This window comes from Terrapene carolina, unplaced genomic scaffold, assembly GCF_002925995.2.
Source record: "Terrapene carolina triunguis isolate 2854851 unplaced genomic scaffold, T_m_triunguis-2.0 Scaffold789, whole genome shotgun sequence".
Classification (NCBI taxonomy): Eukaryota; Metazoa; Chordata; order Testudines; family Emydidae; genus Terrapene; species Terrapene triunguis.
The window spans coordinates 1,723,220-1,746,231 of record NW_020665140.1 but is presented as its reverse complement, the minus strand read 5'-3'; the positions used below and the strand labels follow the sequence as shown (position 1 = coordinate 1,746,231).

The 23,012-nt window shown below is 40.2% G+C and overlaps 1 protein-coding gene across 2 annotated transcripts in view; it reads right to left on the bottom strand.

Annotated features, from left to right (window-relative positions):
• Positions 1-23,012, bottom strand: part of UNC5C (unc-5 netrin receptor C) — a 350,903-nt gene that overhangs the window by 72,819 nt on the left and 255,072 nt on the right. For both annotated transcript variants that reach the window (XM_024197612.3, XM_024197613.3), the window contains one exon: positions 12,994-13,097. In XM_024197612.3, the coding sequence (XP_024053380.2) occupies positions 12,994-13,097 (104 nt within the window). The remainder of the gene's footprint in view (positions 1-12,993; positions 13,098-23,012) is intronic.

Below are 23,012 nucleotides of genomic sequence, written 5' to 3'. Positions count from 1 at the left end.
ACCGATACAAAAACCAGGGGATCACAAAAGTGACAAAGTGGGAGGGTGTATGGCTAGTGGGTCCAACGGGAAACCTGATTAAGCTCATCTCCAAGGTGCCTCTGCCAGCAGGCCTCTTCTGCAATCCCAGACAGAATTTAAAGTTGTTGAACCCTTTGTGGAGGGCAGGAGTATCCACTCTTTTTTCAGGTTATGAACCCTGTGGTGCAGAGGGATGGTAAAACCTTTGGAATGTGATATAAGAAAAAAGGTTTAGTTGGAAAATATATGTAGAGTCTAACATATACTAAAACTCTCACTATTCAATGTGTGTATGATGGGAGGGGCAGGCCAACCTGCCTTCCCATGGATATTCCACTGCATTAAATAGGAGAGCAGAGGGAAGGTTGGGAGAAACTTAATGGAGAGCTGCTGTAACTCTTATGCTCCTGTGCAAATATGCCACTGTACCTGCAGGCCCCTGACTAAGACCTCTAACTATGAATACTTTGATTGTATCTACCTGAAATGACTAAGAGAGAGAGCGCGCACTCCTCCTCAACCTCCAGATTTCTTGGTGAAAAGTTGCTTTAAATATATTGTTATTTATATAAACACTTCCAGCAAATAGGTTCAGATCACAACTCACTTTAGAGCTGCAGGTTTTTCACTGCTTTGTTTTATTCTGGTTGAATAAATATGTATGTGGGTGTGTCCACTCAGATAATATATGTCATTGTTTAGAGTTTCATACATTTTATTATTCAAAAATGTAATTTAATTAATAACGTTCCCCTGATTCATTCCCATTTAGCAATTTTTCTTTTTTCCATATACAGGACAATCTTCTTCTGCCAGTCAGACCATGTCATATTGTCATTCACTGGCTTCTTCTTGCCTCCACATAAAGTTCAAAACTTCCAAAGCTCTGTAACGGCTGTCTCTCTTACAACTCCATCTTCACTTCAGCCACATTTTCTCTCCTTTTTACATTCCTCACCTCTCCTCTAACTGCTCCCTTTTCTGTTTTTCCACTTTCCCATTTAAACCTCCTCTTACACCAACCTATACTCTTGAAACAGCCTCACACTCCCTCTTTCAAAAGCCTTCTTCAAAGCTAGTTCTTTTACAAATCTTCTGTGCTTATCTCTGCACCAACAATAGCACCTTGACTTTTTGGCAAGGAATCTAGACCATTCTTCAGTATCTAATTTGTACTTTGTAACAGAATCGTCTGGGTTAGAGTTGGTTAAAAAATTTCTGTCTAAACCTTTTTTTCAAAGAAAAATGAAAATTGTGTGGAACTTTTCCCTATTGGTTGTAATTTTTCATTTTCAGTGAAATTTATTGAAATTTTTTCAATGGGGGAATAAAACACTATCACTCTTTAAATCCCCCATCCTTTTTTTTTTTTCTGAGTGTCTGTGTAAAAAGTGAGAGTTATTTCCCCCTCACCAAACCTAAATACAAATGTTGTATGGATAAATAAATAAAAGCAATTGTTATGGAAAATTTCAAACAAAATGAAAATTTTTCATTGCTTTTAAACAATGTTATGAAATATACTTTGTTTTTTCAGCTTGTTCCAGTCTGAATATTACATCATAAGCTGTTTGGGGCTGGGACCGAAATCACTGGATCCTCTTATACAGTGCTCTATAATTAAATAATTGTAATTTCACTATAAATAGGGAAGTTAAATGGACCACAAGTCTTCAAGATGAAAAATGTATATAGCAATGGCGTTAGAAGTGTGTGTGTGTGTGTGTGTGTGTGTGTGTGTGTGTGTGTATATATTCTATTTTGCTTCAAACTTTCCCTTAAGTTATTATAATTGTCCTAGTCCCATATATTACACAGTACAAGCAGGGGTATTGTAATGTCCTCGCAGTAAGTATGAAGAATCTTAGCTCCCCAGCTGCGATGGTGCAGAGTAACAGACTTTGGGTACATTCTTTCAAGTCAAAAGATGCATTAACTCCATAGAGACGCTTCTCTATCTCAAGTCAATATTTTAGAAAACAGCACACTGTTTTGTTAGTAACAGTTTTATTAACAAGAGCTAGTGATTCCCAACCCAATTGCAAGGCTGTTAGTTTGAATGTGTTTGATTGCCTTCTGTTTATTTGTTTCCAAAGGAAGACCCAGTAATGCATACAAAGATCCTATCCTGCAGTGGGCTTGATTTAAAGTGCCAATCTTCCAGATCATTTAAAAATTCTGGTGGTGCAAAAAGTGCTGGAGAAATGGAAAAGAGAGATACAGAGAGAGAGAGAGTGTGTGTGTGTAAAAAAGATAGAGAGAGGCACAACATTTTGGAAACCATTCTGTCAACAGCATTCACGTTTTATTTTCCATGGAAGATCTAAGCTTTTCTCAATAATCTGCATTTCCTTGGCAAGAAGCCTAAAATTGTTTCCCTCCCCCCCTCATTTCTTCCTTGGTGTTCAGCCAAATTGAGTCCTAACAGGAATCAAGTATAATCAAGACGGACAGCTTCCCATTCAGTCAGTGGCAATGTTTGTTCCCTGCATCACCCACCGGTCAAAGCTGCATGCATCTAGATTGAGAAACAAGCCCAAAGCTCACTTCTCTGCACTCTTCCTTTTAGACATCAGCTTAACCTCTGTATCCCATACAGACAAGTGTGGTCTTTCTGCTTTTTTAATATGTATTTCTGTGATACCAATACAGGATTGCAAAGCTGAGATTCTACAAAACGCTACCTATGTTAAAGAAACAAATCACTTATTGCTCCTCTTTCTGTGGTCTGCATACTGAGGACCTGCTTCTGCTCTGACTGAAGTCAATGGCAAAATTCCCATTGATTTCTGTGGGAACAGGACTGGGCCTGGATTCATTACAAAATAGTTTTGGTTTTCATGTGCAGATCAATGTTCCTGGTCATGAAAGCATTCTTCCCCCAATACCAAAACAGTAATTAATTACATAAATCAACTTAGGGGAGTCTTACAGCTGCTCACAAAACTGTACAAATCTTTATTCAGTCTGGACCTCTGATGAGACAATTCTGATTTGACTAAATCAGAGCAGTCAGAGATAAATCCCCTTTAGTTGCTGCAAAACATAAGATCACATGAGAACAGGACTGCCATACCAGAACAAACCAAAGGTGTCTCTGTCTAGTTCTGTATACAGCCTCTGGCTCTTCCCCAAATTTCTCAAAGGAAAAAACCCTCTTCACATAATGCCCCAGCAAAATTTACTCCATGTATAACATGTAACGTGCAAAGCAGAAAGGATTTCTTAGTCTCTGTTACACTGAGTCAAAGTCTGAAAAATATAGTTTACCAAAAGCCTCAGCTGTCATGTCCCTGTTGCAGCACCACTGCTGATTAACTTATGTGTGTCTAAACACAGTGTCCTTTCTAATCTTCCTGCCTTACTCATTATGGGATGCTACAATCCACTGTTTGTGACATCATAATTACATCAATGGAAGTGAAGTATCATGTCACCAACACCAGATTACCATCCTCACTGAAGGAAATGATCAGAGGATGGCTGGTTAGACAGGAGGTATAAGTTATATTTACACACACATTTTAGTAATCAGCAAAAAGTAATGTGAAAGCCAAAAAGCACATGATTCCAATAATAATTAGCACATCTTGTGTTTTCTTGTTCAACACCATGTACAAATGTTAGCTAATTAAAAACTTATTATAACATTTAAATAAGGTTTTGGTTACCACACATTTTTACTTACTAATGGCCTAATTTTTCCAGAGTTGCTGAGCAGCTGCCACTGACTTCTGTGTTCAGCACCTCTGAAAATCAGGCGTGCGTGCGTGTGTGTTATCATCAGAGGTAAACAGAATTTATGAGAACACAACTTATTTTCTCATGTAAGCAGTAATTGAGCAACTGCCAAATACACAAGGTAAGAAAATAGAGCAGAGTTGAGACAGTATAAAGTATAGGTGACAGCAATTATTCATACTGTTATTATACAGGTTTTATCAATTATTTGATTTGTAAATCATGTCATCCCACCCATCTTTCCTCAAGGAGTTAGGCTGTTAACCTAATACATGCAGAAAGTCATCCAATTTCTCTAATTTTATTCCGGTGATCCACATTTCTAAAGTGAGTATTTGTTTTGCAATTCTGCTGATGAAGTACATTTACCGGCAGTAGTCACAGGGACCCTAAATAGATTTCTGGCTCTTAAAATTTCAGTAAATTAGAGAATGTCTCTAGCACTATTAATAATAAACATTTGAGTATTTTTATATATAAATAAAATTAGGCCACTAGTAACTAAATAGGTGTGTGAACCAAAACCTCATATAAAAATAATATATATAAACCTTTGTGTATGTGTGGAAGTATCACTGAAATCAAGCAATCCAATCAGTGAAATAACTTTAACTTCAATTTTCTGTCATCAAACCAGAAATCCTTCAATCTGGGACATAACCATCACAAACAGTAGACATTTTCCCATGTGGAGATAATATCAAAGGAAAATTTCAGTGATATATAACTCAATATTCTTCCACATTAGCCTTACAAAGGAAAGGAGACTGTGAATTCCACAACAATTCACTCTGAGTTTGTAAACTCCTTGGGGCAAGTACTGTCATTTGCTATATGTTTGTACAGTGCGTAGCACAACAAGAACCTGGCCTGTTTGAGGCCTCTAGGCGCTAAAGTAAGATAAAATGTTAGCTAATAATAAGAAATGCTGAAAGAAGTGCTGTAGTACAAAGAACACATAAAGGTCTCCTGATTTTGACTATGACTCCTTATGTCCTTTGGATTTAATTTTCAGACCAGTGAGCACCATGACTGCCACCAACTCTATTTTATCTGTGTGCACTGTGTTGCTTCCAAACCTGTCATGACACCGTGCTGTCACAGTGACTGGCTGAGGAAACACGCAATCTGAAGGTGGCAGTCATTTAGAGCAATGCACCTTGCAGCTTATTCTTTCTCATTCTACTCCCTGGTGAGAGACAGATGCGTTATCTCTAATTATTCACTGATTGGTATCGGGAGATACATTAACATAATTGGCACATTTGTTCTAATTAACAGAGGGAATCTGCCACATGCCACCCAACATGATATGTGAGACCATCAGCAAGAAAAACCCACAATAATCACAATGGCTATATCTCCATGCTCTAATCAGGATGTTTTGAGCAGTGGATTAAAATAATGCAACACACATGGAAATGAGAGCATACAAAGTAGTGCAAGATTTCAGTGCAGACTACAAGAGTAGAGAGTACATTAATCAAACAAGTGATTATATAAATGGGAAAAGCTATTACAGGAGCCAATTACTGATACAAACTCAGCCACGCCAAGCTACTAGCATTATCTAGAGGCTGAAACGCCTTGGCAAGCTTTTCTGACTGGTTTAAAAACTGCTAGAGGTGGAAGCATAATGACAGAAGATAAGAGATGGAAAAGGCACGTACGGTCATCTAGATCCTCTGCCCTTGCCAATGCAGGATTGTTCCTTACAATTCTTTCTCTTGTAATGGTGGCAGCTGAAACAGCATTTTATTGTATTTTTTAAGTCTGCACTGGGTCTGGATCCTGTCAGGTGCTGAGCACCCACAAATATCGCTGAAGACATTAGCCCAAACCTTGATGTCATTAATTTAGTTCTTACTTAAGCAAAACTCATTGATTTCCAAGAACAAAATTCAAGGACTGCAAGATTTGGCCTCCTGACTTCAACGAGAGATTTGCTTGACTAAAAACAGAGTCAGAACCAGAGGATTTGGCACCACTGGAGTGCTGGCTGCTCAGCCCCTAACAGGAACTACTGAACATTTTCCAACCTACTGCCTTAACCGTGTCAAGTATCAGGGGGTAGCCGTGTTAGTCTGAGATTTTTTACCCACGAAAGCTTATGCCCAAATAAATTTGTTAGTCTTTAAGGTGCCACCAGACTCCTTGTTGTTTTTGCCTTAACCGTGCAATTTCTTGCTAGTATTTGGGTTCCCTTATTATGCAGTCATATAGACAGAATAAAATTATATTGCTCTCCTGAACAGTATTTCTACTGAACTTGTATTTCTTCCAACACTCATATTTTAATCACAGTTCTACGCATTCTTACCAGAACCTTTGGTCTGGGAAAGTAGGGTATGCATGAGTTACTACAACAGTCAGACCATAGAGAGACTTAGCTTGTACCATAAAGACATTAATCACAAATGTATGTCTGCTGATTAAAACAAAAAATATATATGCTGGTGAAATAAACTACCAGTCTGTACAGAGCATGAGACATCCAAGTGAGAAACTCGGACCCACAGAGATTTCTGAGAGGTCACTGAGCTAACAAATATTCTAGTTATCTTGAGAGTTGAATGCCTCTTTGAAGACTACTGTTATTTGATGTTTGGATTTGGTTTCAAATGCACACTTTCATCCTACCAACTGCTCACTAAATAGGATGCTGTGTTCTTTGCATGCTAGTGACAGGAAATGGATTTCTACACTTTTTTTTTTTTAAAGGTGGTCTCCAAAGAGGCTGAAATTACAACTATGAGTGACTGCAAAACACATACCGGGACAGCGAGTGCAAACCACAGTGACATTTTATTCAGTTGTCGTTATTTCTGCTTCTATTGCCAATAAGGGGGATTGTTTTCCTGCTGTGGAAACACTTCCTTAATTGCACATATGTCCAGCTCACTGCTTGAGTACTAAGATCTATACAGAGTGTGCTGTAGAAGCGATATAAATTCTAGCTGTTTTTGAGAATGTTACAACTTTGCTTTAAGTACTACATGGAGGTGAACTTTTATTAAAAAAAGCCTCACAGCTGAAGATGGACTAGATGGCTCAGGTAATGGGATATGGAAAATTTCACTGTTAGGTTTATGGATTCAGTAGAAACTCAAGAGTTCTGAACACCTCGGGAATGGAGGTTGTTCGTAACTCTGAAATGAACAAAGCGTTACAATTGTTCTTTCAAAAGTTTACAACTGAACATTGACTTAATGCAGCGCTGAAACTTTACTAAGCAGAAGAAAATTGCTGCTTTCCCTTAATTTTTTTAGTAGTTTCCATCTAACACAGTACTGTATTATATCTGTGCTTTTTGGGGGGGTCTCTACTGCTGCCTGATTGCATACTTCCCTTTCTAAATGGTTGCTGCTGGAGGGCCTGTGTTAAACTAATTGGCTGTTTCATTCCAGTTCCCAGTGGAGAAGGGTGTCCACAACTGATATTAGACACTGTGCTGCCACTTTTAGGATAAAAGTCAGTCATCACACAGGCATAAAGACTGAACTATCCTCTGGCCCATAAAAGGGGTCTCTCTGGAAATGGCTTGAGGCAGATTGTCAAGACAGTGTGGAGAAAGTTTGCTCTGCTCCAGTCCATGCTGTAGATCGATAGAGGACTTCATTCTCCAGAGCTATGAGATGTCTTTCACCATCACTAAATGTAATGGGAAAGAAGAATCCTAGTGGTGGTTCTGATTTCTGAGGATGGCACTTGTTCCCTCGCCTCCCATTGTATTACAAACACCCCTCCCCCCGCAGTGACTGCAGTTATATGGGCTCCCTTTCCTTGTTTCATCCTATTTTTAAAGGCATCCATATTTGCTTTTTTAAGATTAAAAAAGGGCTGGACTAGGGTTGCCAGGCATCTGGTTTTCGACCGGAATGCCCAGTCAAAAAGGGACCCTGGCAGCTCCTGACTGAGCTGCTAAAATTCCAGTTGACCACAGTGGGGCTAAAGCAGGCTCCCTGCCTGGCTCCATGTAGCTCCCGAAAGCGGCGGCATGTCCCTTCAGCTCCTAGGCAGAGGGGTGGCCAGGGGGCTCTGTGCACTGCCCCTGCCCATAGGCGCCTCCCTGAGCGCAGGCTCCGCAGCTCCCACTGGCCTGGAACCATGGCCAATGGGAGCCGCAGGGCCAGCGCCTGCGGGTGGGGGCAGCGCGCAGAGCCCCCTGGCTGCCCCTCCACCTAGGAGCGGGAGGGACATGCTGCCACTTCCTGGGAGCTGCGTGGACTTCCTCTGTCCCCATGAAATGCCGGGGCTGCCTGAGGTCAGCGCCACCTGGGGCTACCAGTGGATTTGCACTGATGTAAACGAGGGAGGACTTTAGCCTCGGGAGTGAATTCTGCATCTGCACTGCGGGCAAGGAAAAAGGTTGTCTATGCCCTTATCACCTATTAGTACAACTGAAAGTAGGAGCTAGGGAATTTGCAAATAGTCTGTGTTAGCATTTGGTAAGATGGAGAGATGTGCCTCCTTACATGTCACAAATCAACTTGGCCCCTTCCAGCCTCTTCCCTATTGATACCTGACCCACAGGTAATTCCATCATGCATCACAAGGGGCCACAAATGACAATGCCATTTCCCAGCTGATCCGCATTCATGGCCATCAACCCCGCTGTTCTCCTCTCTACAAGCTCACTTTCCTGCAGGGAATATAAAACACTGCTTGGATGACAATGAACTTGCATGGAAATGCATACACATGAAGTTCCAATTAAGGAATAACTGCAGCAAAACATAAGCTCTCTCATGAAACAAAGCAAACAGCAGTCATATTAATAATCAATTAGATGGAGCAGCCACCTGATGCTGCCTATTTGGAAAAGTCCCTAGTTGCCACCAGCCGAATAAAGTCTACACCACATTCATTTTGACTCAGCAAAACAACTCCTCCATTTGCCACTTGACTCCTTGATGGGTTTTTTCTTCTCCTTCCTAATTAAACATGCAAAGATAGATAAATATAGTGCCAGTTTTTAAGCTCTGCTGGGTCACCAAGTTTGTATGCTATGCCCAATTATAATTAGAAAAGCAATTATCTCCTTGTTGAAGGTGCAGCAAATCACACGTTTCAATGCAAAACTTCATTTAGCTGCTTATGGCATATTAACTAATCTTACATCTCATTGATGTTTTGATCTATAACCTATTGCAAGGAGCTAATTTGATGGGGCTGCATGTCTCTGAGTATATTTCTCACTCACAATATGATACTGGCATCTTTCAAAGAACAAATTAAATGAGCAAAGGGATTAATTGCTAATAATTCTGCTGCGTTACCTTGAGAGAATCCCAGTATGTGCCCCTATCAAGAATGTGCTCCTTTCTTGGCTTTTCAGAGATGCCTGAAAGAGTCCACATGCCAAGAGGAGGCGGAATTAATGCTGAGGCTTCAGATGGAATCCAGAGGACTGGAACTGTCTGATCTTCAGAAGTGCTACACGCCTGCAGATCTCATTGATTTGACTGGAGTTCAGGGTTCTCAGCATCTCTGAAAATCAGGCCCCTAATGCCTAGTGATGGCCAAATGCAAATCTCAAAAAGCCTTATTTGTTTAAATAAGTATCCAACAGTTCAGATGCTCTTTATCTGATCATCTTTTATCTCGGTATAACCCAGTGTCTCAATTGAGGAAAGGTACGATATAATGTGGCACAAATACAGAGCAATGGATTTTGCTGCTTCTTTTCTGATTCCTCTCCCAGGTGATTTCAATGGAGTTACAGCAGGAATGAATTTGCCTGCTTTAGTTATGTGCAGAAATCTCATAAGAATCTCGCTTATGGTATTTTAGCATTTCCACTGCTTGTATGGAAATAACCAACTCTTTCCCAGACATTGCAGAACGCTTGAAAGGTTTGGTGTGAGTTTGATTCTAAAATGTAACGTTCCCCATGTGGACTGGTTTCCCATCCTTACCGAAGCCCTAATGCACACAATTAAGCATTGCTTTGGAGGTGCTGCATTGCTTTGGAAACCTAGAAAGAGCCAGAACTGTTGTTTTTTGGTGTTATTTTTGCCATGTCACTGCTCATTTTCCCTACGGCGTCAGTTCTCCTTCGGCAATCTGCCAGAGTGCAGCCGGCACTGCTGCTGTTCTTAGCTGGTGGTCAGGGTATACAGCCATAGAGAAGTTGATTTGATTTCCATAGTGACTGAACAAATCATCAGTTGCCTTTCCCAGTCCCCAGTGAGCAAGCAGGATGAATTTTGGTTTGACCTCAGACCTTCAGAGCATTGTGTTGTAACACACACCCTTGTATTTGGACCTTGGGCTTTTTAAGTGTCTATAGTTTCAATCTACTCTAATGCGCATGATGCCTTAGTGGAGCTGAAGCACTGGTAAGTGCTCTTTAAAAGCTTTGCTGCCTCATCTCTGTCTTAGTCTTTCTTCCTCCCTGGGGGAGGGGGCGAGGGGCTGGGATAAAAACTGTGACATGGCTCAACCTACTAAAAACAAAAGGATCTGTCCTGCCATTGCTCCATAGGGGCTTGATGTGGTTAACTGCCATTTACCATGCTAGGAATTACATGTCTAAATCCTCTTTGCATTGACAGGGATATATTCGCTATCCTCCTAACAGTGGGTTATTTCCAGCACTTCCTAATACAAATTAAAACAAAGAGAAAAAAACGAAAGCAACAATTTCAATGACCGGGTTATATAGTAATATCAATGTGAATTATGTTACCTGCAACATAGGATTTTTTTAAACTATTCACCATTTCGAAAGCTGGAAAAATGCAAGAAAATGTGGGTCACCAATTGGTCTGCATTGGACAGCATGGTAATCTGTCTCTAGGGCATAGAAGCAGTCCCTGTAATGAGGAATAATTTGAAGTACTCTTGTCTGCCTCATCGAATCTGGAAACACTGCTAATAGCTGTTGTGTTTACATTACCCAGACAGACTTGGGATGTCAGGAATCAAAACATTCTTTCTATAATGTGAGAGAGCCTAACAGCTGATTGCCTGCTTTCCTGGAGTCCCTTCTTTCTCGGTTAACTATATCATCATATCAGAAAGTTCTCCGAACAAATAAATGAAGTCTTAAACAAAGAAAGCATTCGTCTCTAAATTAAAATAATCATGTAATCCTTCAACCCACCAAGTTACCTTTCATCTTTCCATTTTTTAAATTTATCATACCAGCTTCAGCAAGTGCCAGTAATAAAGTGTCACATTAGGGTATTCCTATTCATTAGTGTTCAGGTCTTTGTTCTTTTAATAGCGTTGGAAAGAGTCTACAAAGAAGCTGCATTAGGTTGCTCTCCAATCTGGGTGTTTGATCTCCCTCCTGACTTCAAAAGTGAGAAGGGGAGCGGGGGGGGGGGGGAGAAACATTAAGAATAGTTCTTTTGAATGTCAGACAGGGTATGGCTCCTGAGCCTGCCAAATGTTAATTGGTGTCTGCCCCGACCATGGTGCAAATAAGATTCACAGCCAATTAGCTTGCAGCCATGAATCTTGACTACTTAACAAAGTGAACTGTCTGTTAGAGAGTATGAAAAAGAGCAATTATTATATGGTCAGCTCACAGAGAATCTTTTCAGAGATCAGTTTCTTCACAGGAACCAGGGCATATTAGCCTTTAAAGCAGTTCAGTGGAAGGGGGATACATTTAATCTGATTTAAGAAAAAAACAATTAAAAAGGCTAATGCTTTTTCCATAATGTTTGTGACAGAGACGAGCGCCCCCTTTCTACTCATCATGCTAACTCATGCTGTTTGTCTCTCCTCCACGTAATCAGGCTTTCTGGGGGTTTTTTTGACAGAAGAGATGAACTAGCTGTTAAGTCGCTGAGAGGTGCAGAGCTGTGTGTAACACTGCACACATACTAACTGCCACTCATGAGCAAGCTCAGCTCCCAGCGAAGGTAATGAAGTCCCCCACTATCCGAGAGCATCTGCGATATGACATGCCCTGTTATAAATACACTTGTCAAGGCACAACAGTAGGTTGGCAGGATGCTAAGAAGCAACAAAAGTTGATAAGTTCTTGAGGAAAGTCAACTGATTAATATCATGGCTGTCAGAGAGCTGGCTCGCCAGACTCAATCACTTCTTTGAGCTTTCGGGATCTTAAAGAGGAAAGAAAAAAAACTTACTGAAAAATATATGTGTGTGTGTGTGTGTGTGTGTGTAATCCACTATGTTAATTATTCCTTCTGTTGTTTGTCGACATTTTTTTGCAATTCTGATTAGACCCAAGATCTAGTTTGATAGGGATGTAATACGTTAAGCATGATCTCCAGAGAAATCAGTCATCAACAGTGAATGACAACCACTTTGCTACTTAACCATGACAGACTAACTTATCCTAATGCAAATTGGCATCAGTTTCTTCTGAGCATGGTAGAGAAAGAATGAGGAGAATTCTGATTAGGGAATTACCATCATTAACAATAATTTTTTCTACTAATCAGCAGAGTTGAATTTAGAATTTCAGCGGTCCCCCTGTGATTCTGAAACCCCCCTCCTGTGAGGAATGAGTTCAAAGCCCTGTTCCACTAGCACCACCACCATACTGAGGTGAGCTCCTTTTCACGGAGGAGCCCATCACCGCTTGTGTGCACAGTTTTTGCTAAATAGTGCAGGGTTACTCCTGCCAGTAAGAAAACAGAGTACCCTCACCTGTGTTTTTAATTGCTGTTAGATGGAACAGATAAGCCATGCTAGAAGATGGATTATTTTCCTTCACACCACCCTGTTTCAGCTTTGAGAGGTCCCTTATCAGATCATGGTAGGGGCCCTTGTACTGTGCTATGCAGTCTGTGTGTGAGTGTGTGTGCACCAACATGTGAGGAAAATGAAATACTGCAAATTAAAAATAAATGTTTTACTAAGACATGAAAGCCAGTTGCCTCAAGGACAGCAATTACTTTCACTTTAAAAAAAGGCAAGAAAAAAAAAAAGGGTTGCATTCATAAATCCCACCAGGTATTTGTCCTACTGATGCCAGATATAATACTGCTATGTTCTGATTTCATGAAAGAGAACAAAAAATAAAACTGAACTGCCTGTGGCTCTGCCCAGTGGGGCATTCTAATTGACTCCAAAGTCATTAATCAGTTCCCAATCAATCTATTCTACCAGCAGCAGGCAGTTAGGTCTCCATTACCATCCATTCATCATGCCATACCCTAATTCACTGCACCATTAGCCACATATTAGGCCTCAGTTAGGACAACTAAGTGGCAATTGCTAGCGCAGGAAGCTGTTGTCACTCACCTCAGCTACTGGGATGCCTTCAGGTGGACGGCACTGGAGCAGGACTTCCTGTTCCAAAGACACTTCTTTCCCCAGGGGCTCCTGTTCAAAAGTCTTCCGGAGATCTAGTAAAAACCAAAAGCAGGTTGTGAGGTCATTAATTCTTCTTGCAATGATTTACAGATGATTGTAGTAGTGCAGAATGCGTGTTAGGGTATTTCCAAGCAGACAGGAAGACACAATCTCTGTCCTGAAGAGACCCTCGTCTAAAAAGACTGAAAAATATTTTCACTTCATTTTATCATGTTGGAGAACTTATGTGGGAAAAGATTTCTTAGCAATTTTATTATTATGTATTATTTGTATTGCTGTATGCCTAGAAGCCCCACTCACAGACCATGACCCTATTGTGCTAGGTGCTGTACAAACAGAACAAAAAGATGGTCCCTGCCTCAAGGAGTTTACAATCTAAGTAGATTATAACCATCATGATTTGGAGCTGGATTGCTTTTGGCTCCTGTGCAACTTCATATAAGAGAGAGAGAGAGAGAGAGAGAGAGAAAAGACAAGGGGCCTCTTCCCCATTCTCCTCACCCAATCAATCAATCACAATGGGAGTCCCTGCACTCAGGGAGCATCAGAACACTGGGGTTCTCAAACTGGGGGTTGGGACTCCTCAGGGGGTCGTGAGGTTCTTACATAGGGGGTCGCAAGCTGCCAGCCTCCACCCCAACCCCCGCTTCACCTCCAGCATTTATAATGGTGTTAAATATATTTAAAAGTGTTTTTAATTTATAGGGGCGGGGGGTCACACTCAGAGGCTTGCTGTGTGAAAGGGGTCACCAGTACAAAAGTTTGAGAATCACTGGACTAAGGCCTTATCTATACTAAGGACTGGTATACACTAAAAATTTAGATCAACATAGCTATGGTGCTCAGGGGTGTGGAAAATCCACACTCCGTAGTGCTGTAGCTATGCCGACCTAACCCCCAGCGCTGACACAGCGAGCTAGTGGAAGAATGCTTCCATTGAACTAGCTACCATCACTCAGGGAGGTGCCATTCCTACAGCTAGGGAAAAACCCTTTCCCTCATAGGCTGCGTCTACACTACAGAGTTATGCTGGAATTGCTATGGCGCCATAACAATGCTCCTATAGTCCCTGTAGTGTAAAGGTGGCCTAGGAAAGTGTGCTTGTTTAACTAACTGGATTTAAAAATCAGTCTCGTTAAACCAGTGCAAAGCTGTAATGTAGATGTACTTAAACCAGTTTAGCCCTTGGTTATATTGATTTAGCTTAAGTTGGTAATTTACTTGGTAACATTTTAAACAAACTCATTTAGTTAAACTGATATATTTTCCTAGAATAGGCAAGGCTTAACATCGCTGTCCTGCACAGGGAGCTGAGAGGAAAGAAAACTGAGCTACGGCTCTGTTCCCTCTCTATCCAGTGCAGAGAGGGGAATGGACAATGAACCCCTTTGACAGGTGGGGCAGTAAGCACCAGAAAGCATTGTGCTCCCTGAGGCACAATATGCTCAGAGCTTCCTGTGGCATATTCTTGCCAGAGCTGCTGCTGACTTGGTGTGCATCCATGCCACACCCAGTGCAGGGCTGTGGCTACAAACCATAGTTTTGGAAAATTAGAAAAGACATTGCACAGCACTACTATAAGTGTGTTGTTTTTAGGGTTCTCAATAAAACCTTGCTTTCCAGGGGTCTTAAAACTATAGCAGAAAAAACATACCCTGATCTAGAAGTTGGTGCGGTCTAGTGGTTGGTGCAAGAAGGCTGGTAGTAAGGACTTACTAATTTTATTTCTGGCTGTGCTGAGGACTAGCTACATGACCTTGGGAATGTTGACTCATCTCTCTGTTTGCTTCACCTGCTTAGGCCAGGTCTACACTACAGACCTATATCAGTATAAGTATGTTGCTCATGGGTTTGAAAAATCCACACTCCTGAGTGACATAGTTATACCAACCTAACCCCCTGTGTAGACAGCACTATGTCCACAGGAGAACTTCTCCCATAGCGATAGTTACCACCTCATGGAAAGGTGGATTAACTATGCTGACGGGAGATGCTCTCCCGTCAGATATAGGAGCCACTGTAGCACTGAAAGTGAAGACAAGCTCTTAGTTTGCTCAGCATAAAGAAGGACATAACACCACCTACCTCACAGGGGTGTTTGTGAGGTTTAATCCATTCATGCTGGTAAAGAATGTTGAGTCCTTCAGAGTAACGGTACTTCAGAAGTGCAATGCATTCTCAGTTTTTCTTTTAGATTTTAAACAAGCAAAAATTAATAACTGTATTTAGTTGAGTAAAATACAAAAATAGAGTTGAATGTTTAATGCATCTATAAAGACACTCCCAAAGGAGATGCATTGCCTCCATCCAGCAAATGTATTGAATATATTTTATTCAATATGTTCATAAATGATTTGGATAATGGCATAGAGAGCACACTTATAAAGTTTGCTGATGATACCAGTCTTGGAGGGGTTGCAAATGCTTTGGAGGACAGGATTAGAATTCAAATTGATCTTGATAAACTTGAGAAATAGTCTGAAATAGATTGGATGAAATTCAGTGAGGACACTGCAGGGTACCGCACTTAGGAAGGAATAATTAATTGCACAAATACAAAATAGGAAATGACTGCCTCGGAAGGAGTACTGCAGAAAAGGATCTGGGGGCTATCATGGATCACAGACTAAATATGAGTCAACAATGTAATACCGTTGCAAAAGAAGCAAACAAGACACGAGAAGTAATTCTTCCACTCTGCTCAGCACCGATAAGGCCACAGCTGGACTATTGTGTCCAATACCGGGCACCACATCTCAGGAAAGATGTGGACAAATTGGAGAAAGCCCAGAGGAGAGCAACAAAAATAATTAAAGGTCCAGAAAACATGACCCACAAGGAAAGATTGAAAAAACGTGGTTTGTTTAGTCTGGAGACTAGAAGACAGAGGGGGGACATGATAACTGTCTTCCAGTATGTAAAAGGTTGTTATAAAGAGGAGGGTGATAAATTGTTCTCCTTATCCACTGAGGACAGGAGAAGAAGTAAGGGGTTTAAATTTCAGGAAAGGAGATTTAGGTTACACATTAGGAAAAACTTCCTAACTGTAAGGATAATTAAGCACTTGAACAAATTACATAGGGAGTTTATGGAATCTCCATTATTAAACATTTTTAGGAACAGGTTAGACTAACACCTGTCAAGGATAGTCTAGATAATACTTAGTCCTGTCTCAGTGCAGGGGACTGGACAAGATAACCTATCAAGGTCACTTCCAGTCTTACATTTCTATGAAACTATGATTCTACATCCAACATGTGTATATAAATACATTTTAGGAACTATTACAACAGGTTTTATTGTGCCCTAATATTAAAACTAGGAGATAATAGGAGAATATAGTGTTAATAATAGTAGTATACTGTCATAAATATCAAATACTATAGTAATAATAAATCTCAGGTTGTCAGATACCACAATGAGTGCAGTATAACTAGATTAGATAGATAGATAATCCTAGGTCTTCCCCGGCATATTGTTTTATGTCTTCCCATTTCCCTTTCAAAGCATTAAATGTAGATCTGAAGCTCACTCAATAACCTTTTATACACACACACAAAATATATAGAGGGAGAGAGAGAGATTATATATATTAGATACATCTACACACACAAACACTATACATAAAGCATTTTATGAGATGATGAATATTGTGTGTGTGTGTATGTATATGTGTATACACATATGTATATATACACATATACATACACACACACACAATATTCATCATCTCATAAAATGCTTTGTTTTTAAAACAAGCTTCAATACGTACAAATTAAAATACATTACCCATAACGCGCAATAATTACATTTAGTACATAAACAAGCTTTCTTCTGATTATTATAAACAAGTGGCACAGATGAGTGTGAGCAGTACGTGTTCCCCATCCAAAATTTCAGTAGAGTTTTTACCAGGTGGGATTAATGCACATGAAGCTCCTCATCACTCAGTGACCTAATATGCGGTAATATTTTGAAAATGCCACTGCATTACAGTGGGTCAATGATCTGCAAACTAAAAAATACTCTAAGTTCAGGTCTTGACATAACAGAGGGGAATGTTCTCAAAGGAGCTATTAGAGACTATCAAGTAAATAATACTCATTTGAAAAAAGTACATAATTGTGTATTTACAAGATATGGAGCTCTTCTACTCCATTCTGTCAACTTCATCCTGTGTGCTTAGAGCTTTATCCATCCAGAACTATATATGTCCTCCCAATCCACAGAGTCACCAGATAGCTGCAGACAGATACTGGTTGTGCAGTATATTTAACTATCCAAGCATAAAGTTGGCTTGCTGTGAAAAGCAAACAAACAAAAGTTCTAATTTAGGCTTTTTAGAAACATTGAGGAGATGGAGAGCTCATGTAAGTGACTCTAGCACCTGCGGTGTCCAGCTAGATCAGGGGTCGGCAACCTTTCAGAAGTGGTGTGCCGAGTCTTCATTTATTCACCCTAATTTAAGGTTTCGCGTGCCAGTAATACATTTTAACGTTTTTAGAAGGGCTCTCTCTATAAGGCTATAATATATAACTAAACTATTGTATGTAAAGTAAATAAGGTTTTTAAAATATTTAAGAAGCTTCATTTAAAATTAAATTAAAATGCAGAGCCCCCCGGACCGGTGGCCAGGACCCAGGCGGTGTGAGTGCGACTGAAAATCAGCTCGCGTGCTGCCTTCGGCACATGTGCCATAGGTTGCCTATCCCTGAGCTAGATACATCCCACTGGTGTAGGACTGGGGCTGTTTCTGAGGAAATCAGTTTTTTGATGAAAAATGGCCTTTAAAAAAAAAACAAAAAAACCTTGTGAAAATATTTTGATTTTCTTACAATTCTTCATTTGCTGTTTACTGATTCCAATCTTCATTTTCTTGCTGTTTGTGGTTTTAGAGAGTTCTTCCCCTGCCCCTTGTTAATTTTGATTGTCATCTTAATCACATGGTGAGATTTTTTCAAAACTGAATATTTTCAAAACCCACATTTTTCAACTTTAAAACATGCCATTTTTGAAAGTTCTGTTTGCAAAATGAGGTGGAAAAAAGGTATAAAACAGTCTCACAAAATTCCAAACTGAAAAATTTGGTCCATTTTGAAAACTAGAAGAATGAAACAATCTTCAGGAAATGCTGCAATTGAAAAGGAACAAACAAATTAACAAAAAAAAAAAAAAAGGTAGACCCACTTAGTCAGGACTGTTGCCTGTGCAGAAACTGTGTGAATTGCTACTGCCCCTAAGTCTGCAACAGTTCCTTTTTGCAGTTCTCAGAGGATCAGAGAAACTGGTCCGGCACCTCTTCCACCCCTAATCTTAGGATGAGTGATGTGAGGTAAAGGGATGAGGGTACCCTCTTACCACATCACTTTAGTAATATAGGGTATGCTTACACAGCAAAGGAAAACCCGCGGCTGGCCTGTGCCAGCTACTTGGGCTCGCAGTGCTGTTTCATTGCTGTGTAGACTTCTGGGCTTGGGCTGGAGCCCGAGCTCCAGGACCCATAACATTTCTTCCAAGGCTGATTAGATCAGGCAAGGAAGAATCCACTTATGCTAGGATGCTAGGGGATTAGCATACCTCTTTGGTGTCATTCCCATGAAGCCTGATTGTTGCATTAGCAGGCTTGGGAAAATCAAAAAGGTGATGGCTCAGACAGCTGCACAATTTAAGCACTACATAAATAATTGCTTCCAAAGGTGCAACCTTCATGGCTGCAGGTAGGGCGTCACCTTGGAGCTTCTGTGGAAGTGGTTTTGGTTTGGCTAGAACTCTCAGCCTGTACAACAGATATTTTTCTTCTTCCCACTCCTGTGCAGGGTCTGATACAATGGAAAGAAATTCAAGTTTAAGGATTAAAATTCTGGGATGAAACTCTGTGCCAAACCCTACTTTCCTTACTAATGGGCAGTCCCAGTGAAGTCAATGACTGTTCTTGTGCCACGTATTACAGGCATAGCACAAAACACACACATAGCGCACTGGGGCAAGACATCATTCTGAGACTCCTGAAATACCTAGGGACAATCTGTTGCAATCAGGACAGAGGGCCTCATTCACAACTGTGTTGAAATCAATGGTTTTCCACTGCTGTAAAACTGGACTAATAGAATGGAGGGATCAATCTCTCATTGTAAACCCACGTCTGAATTTCTTTGCTTTTTGGAGGGGAAAAATAGCCCTTTTTGTGAAGCATCTTTAAATGGCTCAATTTTAAATTCCAAGTGTAATGCATCCTTAGTCTAAAAACAACTCAAACATTATATTTTTAATCTCCCAAAGGTAACAGTTTCTGTGTACAAATCATTTTAACTCCTGGCATTATTCTGCTTCCTTTTCTTTTTTAGCTTTCATCTTTGCAGTCAGCAAAGAATGACCTTTTTTTCCATTTTTATTTTTTTTATTTTTACAAACTGTATTTTATTCCTTCATTGTAGTTCTGGGTTTTACTGTGATGCGTGGGTGGGTAAAACTTTAAGGATATCCTTTATCATTTCTGAGAAAGGCGATAAGAGGCAGGGCAGACGCCTTCAAGGCAGTGCTAATGCAAGGGTGACTGATGAATAAGCATGAAAAACGGACACTTGTCAGCCAGGAATTAGATGTAAACCAGAAATGTACAGAACAATGCAGCATTAATGTCAGGAAAAGATGGATTTCTGCCCTTGGAAGACCTTAAAGACTCCTCACTTCTGTTTTGTGCTCTTTCCAGTAACTCTAACTAGGATTTTCCCTCTAAAACAAACATACCAATGTCTTCAGAAAATGAGCAGGGCTTTTTAAAACATTTTTCACCCAACTTTGATTTAGTATGAGTTGATGTCATATAAGAGAAGAAGCAGCCTTTTGCAGAGATGCATTAAGGGAGATAAGTTTTTAACAACATGAAAATTCTTTACTACAAGAGATAGTGTGTGTATGGTGGTTGTTTTTGTTTTTTTAACCTTATTTAATGGAGACATGAGTAAGAAAAATTTGCAGATAAAGTTTGTATTCTGTTGGAGACAAATGTTCTAAAGGATGAAAGGACCAGTGTTGTTTTAATTTCCCTCAACCCCACAAAAGTTCATCAGGTTACCATAAATCACATACTTATGAAAATGAATTCTATATTATATTTATTATTCCAACTATGCATGAGAGATGCTGAGCTGGGTGGACAGGAGTGAAGGTCTTTTTACAATTGAAAAAATTCTGAATTCAGTTGTCCTGTCTTCCATGATTTTGCTTCTATAATTTTCCACTACCTGGGACAAAACTGTGACACCACCTTTTGCAAACACAGATTAGGGAGTTGAAATCTGGATTTTCAATTTCAAGGGGTAGAGGAGAAAAAGGAAACTCAGGACTCTGTTCCATCAGCCACATTTCAGTTACTTCTTCCTGTTCACAGCTGAGTCTATGACCCTTGTATCTGAGATCAGTTGCACTGGTGGCTAGAGTAATAGAAAGGTTCCATAGCTTCTCTGAATTATTTTTTGATTTTGTCCTTGTGTGGTTCCAATTCTTTATTGTTACTTAGATCAAACCAGATTTCCAGTGAGACTGTGACACTAGTGTCATCAGCCTGTAATCTGGCAAATTCCTCTGAAACCTCTATCAATTGCTTTTATAAATGTCATGCCTCTCTCTGGAGAGCCCCTTGTGTAAAACGTATGCTGTGTTTTGATCAAAGTCATCCTCATGCTCGGTGCAAATTTCAACACAGTCCTTCTAGTTGGATGTAAATAGAGAGAAACAGGACCATGGTCTCAACTGGGCCCAAAGAACAATGAGCATAGCTGAAGAGGAGGGAAATAAGAGGCCCCTTTGTGCCTCCAATTCAATACTGAGGCCAGTTCTGCACCATCCTACTCCCCTGCATAAAGACTGCTTTAAATGACACCAGCTGACAATGGTCCCCAACTTCTAGTAGCTGAGGAGTGCTGCAATGTAGGGATGCCCCAGAAAAACACCCTTTCCTCAGCCATGCTCTGAACACTTGCAGCCAGTGGAAGTGTGGCAAAGAAGCCAAAGGATTCCCCTTTTCAGGGGGAATCTTCCACTGACTAGATTCTCTGGCTTCCGAAAGTTTTGTGCAAACAGGTGCACAATTGCTGTAATGGAGCTCAAAATCCGGCCCATGATTTTCCTGAGAGTTCCACTGAATGTCAGTGGGTGCTGGAGCATCAATCTTCCTTTTTCAGTCAACCAACCAGGCTGATGGTGGCGTCAGAATAATTTTTGAACGTACAATGTGCTAGATGCTCCTTTCTCAATGAGGTTTAGATTGTATGCTGAATACCCATAGGTAAGGAAATTAGGATGACTGGACTCAAGAAGTTCTCTCCTCTTTGACTCATTGGGGGTAGCATTAGCTCAGTGGGGGGAGCATTGGCCTGCTAAACCCAGGGTTGTGAGTTCAATCCTTGAGGGGACCACTTAGGGATCTGGGGCAAAATCAGTACTTGGTCCTGCTAGTGAAGGCAGGGGGCTGGACTCGATGACCTTTCGAGGTCCCTTCCAGTTCTATGAGATAGGTTTATCTCCATGTATTTTATTTTTATTGTTTGAGCAAAAGGCAAAGATATTCTTGCCATACTTGGCATTCTTCGATGGCATCTTCAGCAACTTGGACACTATTTGAGCTTGAAGAATCTGAAGAGTCGGATTGTCTGCCCTTTCTCAGATTAATTGCTTGTTTTGCACTACTTCCTTCAACTTTAGGCATGTTGAGTCAGATAAATTCCTATATGACAATCACCCATTTCATAATTGATCAGCAACTTTCACATTTACTGCGCTTAGAATGAGGAAAGGAAAAGCCACCGAATGAATTCAGCACCGTAAAGTAATATGAGCTAGCCATCTTTACACAGAACCACATGATCTGATGCCTACCCATCTTTCAAAAGTATCTAGATTCTTGCTACCTTAACAGTTCACAACCCCACCCACTCTCCTTACAGTTCAATGATAGTTGATTCCACTTACTTACTACACCCCTCTCTACAATCACCAATGGCTCCATCTATTCCCCTTCCCTTCTAAGTGCAGGTCTACGCTTAAAACGCTGCACTGATGCAGCTGCGCCACTGTAGTACTTAAGTAGTACACCAGGTGTTCGGTTGCTAAAATTGCATTGCTCAGGGATGTGGATTTTTCACACCCCGAACGACGTAGTTATACCAACATAAATTTGTAGTGTAGACCTGGCCTAAGCTTCCAGATATATCTAAACCTCTTTATTTTTTCCTAGTAGGCATAATAAGTTTTCTCATCACTTCCATTTTAACATTTTAGAAGGTTCAAAGTTTTCATTTAGAAATTAAAAGCAGAGTCTAATATTTCTAGTATTTTTTTCAACTATATATTATAATAATAAAAATGTGAATGTGAAGTTAAATTTTTTTAAAAAATCCATAAAACCACTAGGTTCAGTTTTACCTTGGGAAAAAACATAAAACAAAAACCTTGAATTTTTCACAGCGTTGGCAGGTCTTCTTTTGAAGACCATAAATGTATCAAAGGAAGTGTAGTAGTTAGTGATTTTAGGTGTGCATTTGCAATTAGTTGTGAAGCTAAAGTTAGGGTAAAGTAAGGTTACCATACAGGACTCTAAAGGCATTTCTGTAAGCAAAACACCCAAAGTCTGCATAAACACTTTTTTTCTGATTCATTAATCTGTCTCTAGCAGCAGACTATCTCTATAGAAATATATGCACAAATCTTTAGTTAACTTCTTGATTGCTATATTTCCATCCCCTTCAGGGTTCAAGCAGGTTCTGTTGCAAGACATTGATTTGTATGAGACATGACAACATATGCAGGACATCTCCAAGGCTCCACTCCTGAAGGTATTAACACACACAAATTCAGAGATTTGTTAAATGAAAGTAACACTAACAATGACATTAATGTCCATTTTAATTCAATGTGTTTTTAACTCAATATTGTGAACCCTAAGGCTT